The 9,258-nt window shown below is 44.2% G+C and overlaps 1 protein-coding gene across 1 annotated transcript; it reads left to right on the top strand.

Annotated features, from left to right (window-relative positions):
- Nucleotides 1-5,605: 5,605 nt before the first annotated feature.
- O0I10_011793 (uncharacterized protein) lies at nt 5,606-6,766 on the top strand (the record flags this gene model as incomplete). The annotated part of the gene is made up of 2 exons (XM_058491756.1): nt 5,606-6,522; nt 6,589-6,766. 2 exons carry the CDS (start codon nt 5,606-5,608, stop codon nt 6,764-6,766), a joined length of 1,095 nt encoding a protein of 364 aa, XP_058337502.1.
- Between the last annotated feature and the right edge of the window lie 2,492 nt (nt 6,767-9,258).

Raw genomic sequence — 9,258 nt, 5'->3', positions numbered from 1 at the left:
CGTGGGAGAATCAGGTTACAGCAGGATCAATCATTTAGTATAAAAGAATGGACGTCTTCATTGAATAAAGGGCATCTTCAGTCTCACTTGACTTATTATTGTCTCGTTCTTATAATCTCATTCCATTTTTATTCCACTCGATCACACACATCTCCAACAACTGTACCAGGACCTTATCTTCTATGTTCGTGAAGGCCGTAATCAAAGATTGAATTCGCTGGCACAATTACGCACACGCGCTGCCGCTGTGGAAGCTGCACTTCCATTTACAGAACCAGCTAGCCGAGATCAACTCATTCCACTCATTGCAGATCATCATGCTGATGCACAAGCATTAGAAGCATATATCGACTACCTTGATCGACAACTAGAAGTCGAACGACAATTTTGCTGGAACAATTTCAAGGGCTTTATACATCACAATGGCGTGATCGTTTCACTGAACTTCTCATCGACACCAAATGGCCCACCATGGATGTTTGTCGTGATCTTCAATTACCAGCTGACATGGTTACTTTTATTCACACCACCCAGCAAGGCCAAACCAATGATCCAGCTACCAATTCAACAGTGCAAGCTCTTTTACAACGTATACAAGACCTTGAACTTCAAGTTAAGCAGCCCAAGACTACGATTTCCACAACCCTCAACGACAATGTTTTACACACACCAAGACTACAAAATGAAATGCGCACAAATAAAGTGATAAAAGATGATAGTAACAAGAGGCGAGAGAATACAGTGAGACTCAATAATGGGTTGAATTCTTTATTTCAAATGATTACGTGCGCTTATTTATAGCTTTGATGGATGATGGCATAAGGGATTGATATTTGGGCTGTTGTTGATGTGGCTTCCTGATTCAGGATATGGATGAGTTGGCATACGCAGTGATGATGGGACCCGTGCGTGAGTGGTACAAATGGTTGATTTGTGTAAGTCATGCGTGTAGTGGCGTAGGAGCTCTCTCTATGATAAAGTCAAGTCCACATTCATTGTTTGTTACCTCTTACCCTCATATGTGTGCCATCTCCTTATTGTGTGTGTGAACTACTCGGATGTGTGGATCCTGTACCCGAACATAAAGTGACCTTGAATAAGGTATAGATCAACCGTTGTATGATAAAGAGTGAACGGTGGTATCGGTTCACGACACAAAAGACACAGGATGATGCGACACCTTCTACCCTGGACAACAAGATACGTGAACGCCGTCGACGAACCAAGCTTCCGACTTTTAGTAGTGGAACGCCAAAGGAGGCACAACAATGGCTTGACAAGTTTAATCGTGTATCCGACTACTTGGCATATGGCAAGGATGAACGATTAGAAGAACTCGATGTTGCTCTGGAAGGCGACGCCATCCAATGGTTTGCGTCACTAGCACATGAAAAACGCTCAAGACATGCGTTATTTGAACAAGCATTCCTACATCATTTTGGAGGAGGGACTCAACCCACTCGGAATGCTTTGGCTGAATTAAAGACACTACGACAAGGCTCCACTCCGATGAGTCAATTTGCACCAAAAATAAGTGATCTATTCATGAGAGCCGAGATTTACAGTGATGCACTCCAGCTTGATTATTTCAGCGATCGAGTACACCCGAAGCTTCAAGAAGCTATTTACATGAGAGGTGCCAAGAATCTCACAGAGGCCATTGCGATTTGTAACGAAGTCGAATATGCCATGGGGCGTGCGGGACTCACGTTACCAACCTATACACCGGTTTCAGCAACAACAACAGCAAACAACAACAGCAACTACAACAAATCCAGCACAACCAGCAGAAGCACAAAACGCACAATGGTCTCAACAATCATCACGCCCATTTCGAAACAGCAATCAACGCGGCAAAAGTTTTCATCACCCCCGATACGGTCGCCATCGCAACAGTAACCAACAGCCTAGCAACAGCCAACAGCCTAGCAACAATCAACAGCGCAGCAGCAATAGCAGACATCGACGTGAGACAAGACAATGCTTCAATTGTGGACACCATGGCCATATATCCCGAAATTGCAAGACTTGCCAACCATCAGCACGTAATAATGCACAACACACAACAACCAGCAACAATAGCGACAACAGCGACAACACAAGCGATTGGACCAACATCTTCGAACACCTCAGCGACAGCCAACAATCGACTCAACAGCATACCAGCAACAACCAAGAAGCCAACAACAACAACAACACCCTTCGATTCTACAACAACATCAAAATTGCAGGCAACAACAATGAACATCGTACACTCATCGATACCGGGTCAACACTCAGCTCAATCAAACGACAACTTGTGAAAAATATGGGCATTACAACACAACCTTGCAAACCAACAACGATCCGATACGGCAATCAATCCACCCAATTGACCACAGAGATAGCAATCATCAATTTCAACATCAACGATTTCACGAGCCAATGCACCATGTATGTGGTCGACTGCCAAAACGAAGACATCATCTTAGGAATGGATTGGATGGCAAAAGAAGATATCACTTTACATCCACGCACGGGTACAATCACCAAAGTCATGACCAACAATGCCATAGCCCATCAAGCAACGATCGAACAATTACTCAACAAGTACCCAAGCCTGACACAAGTCGCACCAATACAAACTATTACCAACGTGCCATTTCAACATCGAATCGACACTGGAGACGCGAATCCGGTGATTAGCCGCGACTACAGAAGAGCACCAATTGAAAAAGACCACATTGCCAAGGAAGTTGAAGACATGTTGCAACGCAAGGTTATTCGCCCTAGCAACAGCCCATGGTGCTCACCAGTAATCCTCATCAAGAAGCCTGACAATACGTTCCGTTTTTGTATCGATTTTCGAGCTCTGAATCGAATCACACGCAAAGACAAGTTTCCATTGCCGCATATTGATGATCTCCTTGAAAGACTCTCTGGCAGCACTATTTTTTCCACCATCGACTTGAAGTCTGGCTATTGGCAAATTCCTGTGCACCCAGCTGATCGATGCAAGACCGCTTTTATCGCCAATAATGCTTTATACGAATTCAACGTACTCCCTTTCGGTGTCTGCAATGGGCCCTCTACATTTTCCCGCTTCATGTTTGGTGTTCTACAAGGTCTATCCAATGCTATGGTCTACTTGGATGATATCATTGTCTTCAGCTCGGACGTTTCAGCCCATCATCAACACTTGGATCAGGTACTGCATCGATTACACAAGTACAATCTTAAGATTTCTCTCAAGAAATGCCGCTTCTTTCAATCAGAAGTCAAGTACCTTGGGTTTATTGTCAGCCAACAAGGAATACGATCGGATCCTCAAAAGATTGCCACCATCCAACGATGGCCCACACCCCAATCACGACAAGAATTACAGCGATTTCTCGGTTTTTGCGCATTCCATCACAAGTTCATCAGCAACCTTTCCACCGTGGCAGGACCACTATACAAGTTAATCAAGAAGGATACCAAGTTCAATTGGACACAAGACTGCCAGAATGCTTTTATTTCACTCAAGGATACAATATCTAAGTTGCCAACGCTTGCATATCCAAACTCACGGCTTCCTTATGAACTACACACAGATGCAAGCACTTTTGGACTTGGTGCCGTTTTGACTCAAACAGGACGCCCAGTTGCTTTCGCCAGCCGTACTCTTACCAAGGCAGAGAAAAATTACAGCGCCACCGAATTGGAATGTCTTGCTATTGTTTGGGCCCTCACATACTTCCATCCATATCTTTTCGGTGCCACGTTTACCATATTCACGGACCATGCAGCTCTCAAAGCTATCCTTTCCACCAATTCCCCAAGAGGGCGCATTGCAAGATGGATCTTGGATATCCAATCATATACTTTCACCGTTGTACATCGCAAAGGAGTCGAGAATGCCGCGGCGGATGCACTTAGCCGAGTACATCAAAATCAGCAAGAGACAGCACAGCTATCGATCGACACATTCAAGCAATATCAAAACCAAGACCCGTACATCAAGCAACTCTGCCAACAAGGAATCCGGGAACCATTTGCATGGCATCAAGGCGTACTATTTCATAAGCAAGATCAAGAATCAGCCAAACCGGTACTTCCACGAGCAATGCTACCCATAATACTTCGCGCAACACACGACCACAAGACATCAGGGCATTTTGGCGTATCAAAAACATTGAGCAAAGCACAACAATTGGCATGGTGGCCAACTCAGCAAGAAGATATCAAGGCCTGGATACAAGGATGCGAGCTTTGCCAACGATACAAGATCAGCACAACTTCGACCACAGCACCAATGAAACCGATTCTTCCCCGTTACGCAGGCGACATATGGGCAGGCGATATTGCAACTCTCACAACCACGATCAAAGGCAACAAGCACATCCTCGTATTAAGCGAATACCTCACCAAGTGGACAGTAACAGCAGCCCTTCCAAGTTACGATTCGGATCACGTAGCCAACGTTCTTTTATACGAAGTCGTCCTTAAATATGGAACACCAAATCGATGGATAACTGACAATGGTTCGAACTTTATTTCGGATGCGATGAATGCGGTATGTAAGCGTCTTGGTATTTCTCGATCACTAACGTCTGTTGAATATCCTCAAACCGATGGACTGGTCGAGAGGCTCAATCGTACGATCAAAACTTCACTCGCCGCATACGCCGCACACGATCCTGCAAATTGGGATGAGTATTTGCCATTTGTCACGTTTGCCTACAACACGGCCAAGCACTCCTCTACTGGATACTCACCTTTTCAACTCATGTTCGGACGAGAACCGGTGATCCCACTTGCTGGCGACTTCAACATCAATACCAATACTTACGAGACTGAACCTTGGATGCAATACCTCAATGCACACATTCCTATTCTTCATGGACAAGCTCTATCGAACATCAAGAGAGCGCAAGCAAGGCAGAAGCGCCAATACGATAAAGGCAAAAACACCAAAATCGACTACAAGCCTGGTGATCTCATATTGCGTCGAAACCTGGAGCGACAGCCATTTCCCAAAGAGCGTTGGTCTGGTCCATTTGTCATTGTCAAGCAAAATAACGAAGGCACCGCGTATACGATAAGGAAACAAGACGCGCCAACGTACACAACCACCGCCAATGTTAAACACATGCGACCATTCAACAAGCCACCATCTTTCGAGGAGGGGAGTGATGTGAGATGTAACCCAGCCAACCAAAGAATCACATGACAAGATGCAAGATGACATCCACTCAATCCCTCATGATGTTGCTAAGCAACCATTATAACACATGTTCAAGTTCCCAAGATCACAAGTATATCATTCGTATATCACATTATCCATTCTGAAACAATTGTTATCATTATATATATATCCATTGCCATCCTACAATAAAGGATTATCTTATTAGTTCTATTCTCTCCTTCTCTCTATATTAAATCCCGCTCCGAACATTACAGCGCTATGGTCACAATTCACAAAGAAATGACCAGACGGGCAAATACTACAACCGGATCAGGACGTTTCAAATTCATATTGTTGCGGAGATGAGATGGTATGAATCAGAATCATTGACGTATATTCGAGTCAATCGAAAGGCACGCTCTTCTCCGCACTCTTTCACTTTTTCACACACAAAGCATCATGGTGCATGTTGGCATTGTTGGTGTTGGTCTCGTTGGATCCGAATTGCTCTCCCAATTGGCAGCTACTCAAGCCAAGCGTCTCAAAGTGGTTGGTCTCACCAATTCGCGTAAAATGATCGTGTCCGAGAACTACGCTCCTTTATCCCTTACTTCGTGGCAACAGTCGCTTGAATCCAGCACCACTGCTTCCGATCTCACTCAGTTTGTCAAGTACATGAGCAGCTCGCCTGAACATGCAGTTATTGTTGATTGTACTGCATCCGATGCTGTGTCTCAGTTGTATCCCTCTTGGTTGTCTGCTGGCGTCAGTGTGGTGACTCCCAACAAGAAAGGCTTCTCTGGTTCTCTTGACCTGTACAAGCAAATCGAATCGCTTGCTGCCAACTTGGGTGCTAGTACAGGTAACAACAAGCCTCTTGTGTATCATGAATCGACTGTGGGTGCTGGATTGCCGGTATTGAACACTTTGGCCGATCTCGTAAAGACGGGTGATGAAATCCAAACGATCGAAGGCATCTTTTCTGGCACGCTCAGCTATTTGTTCAACAACTTTTCTTCATTGTCTGCTGATGCCAAGAAGGAACCATTCTCCTCCATTGTCAAGGTCGCCAAGGAACTTGGATACACTGAACCTGACCCTCGTGATGATTTGAATGGTATGGATGTCGCTCGCAAGGTTACTATCTGTGGTCGTTTGGCTGGTTTGGACTTGGACTTGTCAACTTTGCCTGTGGAAAACATTGTCCCTGAGCCATTGCAAGCTGTTGCTTCCGCTGATGAATTCATGGCCAAATTGCCCGAGTTTGATGATCATTTCTCCAAGCTGAATGAGGACGCCAAAAAGGATGGCCAAGTGCTTCGTTATGTTGGTCTTGTGGATGTCAAGGGTGGTAACAGTGGTGTCAAGTTGATCAGGTAATAGGATAAAATGTGGGTCATGTGATGGAGGATTACATGACTGACTCGTTTTTCTTTTATTAGATACCCTGCCTCTCATCCTTTTGCCTCGTTGTCTGGCAGTGACAACATTATCAAATTCACCACAAAGTACTTTCCCAACGGCCTCATTATCCAAGGTGCTGGTGCTGGTGCAGCTGTCACTTCCTTTGGTATTTATTCGGATTTGCTCAAGATTCAAGAGCGTGTCGACGGCTATTAAGAATGTACTGCTATTGTTTTAAAGAATTGTCTTTCGTTTTGTACGCATGAATGATGATAAGCATGTGTTTCTGAACGAGGTTCAAAAGTGTATGTGAAGAATGGTGGAGAAGGGCTCAAGGGGTATATCATGAATGAATGATGGGTAAGGATCAACAACATATGTAGGTAAGCATTCAGGGGTGGACGAGAGGATATATCTCAAATGGTGGATAAGGGTCAAGAGCAGGCAGATATACGAGTATTGTTGTTGATGTATGGTTTGTAACTTGGTGCGTTGAGCGTAGATCAGTTTTAAATGATGGGATATTTTGACCATGACCCAACTTTGAGTTTTGCTATAACTGGTGTTGTTGAAGGCTTGTCATAGTAATAGGTAGATCTTCGCAGTAAATCTGTGTGAAACATACACTCTATTAAGATAGATTAAAGGATGTAAATGTCCATGTGAGTAATTCAATACTTCATCAAAGAGCATTCCTTTATATTTGGCATCACGAGGTTGGGGTCAGGGCGATTCCAAGAAAAAAATAGGGTTGAGAGACTGGAGTAACAACGAGGGGAATAATCCACTGACACTCAATCTGGATATCGTATTGGCTGTAATGCAGCATCACCTTCGTAAAGGCAGGGGGCTTTCCACATATCCGCGTATCTTCTTATCCACCGGATATAAAGCAGCGTAAAGTGTTCGTGGGCTAAAAGTGCGCCAAGCCCGTTCTCGAAAAAACGTTTACGCTTGTTGTCTTTGCCATGCTCCGAATTATATTGATCTATAGAACAATGACATGATTACCATTAACGATGCAAGGGCATTATGCATCTACGAACTTGGTAGGGGCCGTTTTGCTCCTCAGCGCAACACGTCATGTTGAAAATTGGAGAAAGAGAGTTGGGAGAATCCCAAAATGGAGTGCAGCTCGCCATTTGGTAAAATAATGTTTTGTGTCACATGCAGGATGTCGATCAAAGATCCTGAGTTGAGAAGAAAAGGTTTCCAAGTACGAGCACACGCCAAGTTACCCCACGTTGGTAGCCCTAGAAACGGATACCGTGTAAAGGATTCAAGCAAGCAACAGATCGTTGTAGACGTGGTGAAAAGGGTCTTTATTGGGGAAGTAATGGTACTTGGTTACTGGACTCGGAGACAACGGCAAGTGTTCCGAAGTTATCGATGGTACGTGTCACATCTAGGTTGTACAGGCAACCAAAATGGAAGCTAATGCCGTGTACTTCATTCTTTATATGTGCAAACGTGAAGCGCTTTTGACAAACGTTTCGTCTTCGTCATGTTCGTTCATAATAAAATTCAGCTGAGAAATGAGCCAGGACGGCTTAAATCACTTTTACACAGTAAAAGAGGCGTGTTCTCCTCAACATGATGATGGCAACAAATTGTGTTCCTTGTGCCCTTCTTTTTTATACAACGCGCAAGGAAAGCTGTTGATTGTTTTATGTCGCGGAGTGTCACACGCACGGCATGACTTCCTGCTGATAGATTAAAAGCGTTTGTTAATAAAAGATTAAGCACCATCCCATACGATGTACCTTTTAAACATCCATTGGCATGGCCAATCAAACCCATCATTCCCATCTACTTCCAGAAGCTTTCAATTAAATCATCCACAGCTATTGTGTTGACTAAAACTTCCCGGTACGCCACAGTTTTAGACATAAGACGCACGTCTCCGAAAGGTAGAGCCATCTCCTGCCATGGCCAAACTCGGTGCCACCATTGGCTTTGCATCAACATTGTACCAATTCAAATGGGTACTGTACAAGGACATATAGCCATCTCAAGAGTGCTAGAGAACCATTCGACCACTCCTAATAAAGCATTCAATCAGGTCAACTTGGTTTCCAACTAGTGATACATTGCCATTGACGAGCCCAAGTAAAACGATTTACTGGACCCGCATAATTGTCTAACTAGACCAAGCAAAACATTTCATTGGGGCTGCATAGTTATTTGACTAGGCAACGAAGCACATTCTGATAGGCCTAGTAAAACCTTTGGACTAGGTGAAGAAAGCGGTTCGACTGGGCTTAGTACAACGTTTTACTAGGCCAACATGCTTGTCGAACAACGCCTAGTAAAGGATTTGACTGGAACAGCATAGTCATTTGCCTAGGTAACGAAGCCGTTGCCGAAGGCTTAGTGAATTCTTTTTTCAGGCCCAAAAAGACATTTAACTAGGTCAGCGAAGTAGTTTGACCAGGTCTAGTAACTGTTTTACTGGGTCTACATAGTTGTTTAACTGGAGCTAGTTATACTACTTACAGTGTCCAGTAAAATCTTTTACTGGCGCGGCATAGTCATTTCACCAAGCAAATCAAACATTTCGCGTAGGCGTAGCGAAACTTTTGCCAGGACCACATCACCATTTGGCTGTGGGTAGTAAAGCATTTGACTATGGGTAGTAAAACATTTGACTAGGCGAAATAAAATCTTTTGCGTAGGCGTAGTAACAACTTCGCATGGGCTACAAAGAC

The sequence above is a fragment of the Lichtheimia ornata genome (genome assembly GCF_029851405.1).
Source record: "Lichtheimia ornata isolate CBS 291.66 chromosome Unknown scaffold00100, whole genome shotgun sequence".
In the NCBI taxonomy this organism is placed as follows: Eukaryota; Fungi; Mucoromycota; class Mucoromycetes; order Mucorales; family Lichtheimiaceae; genus Lichtheimia; species Lichtheimia ornata.
Note: the sequence above shows the minus strand (reverse complement) of the source record. Positions and strands in the feature narration are given on the sequence as shown.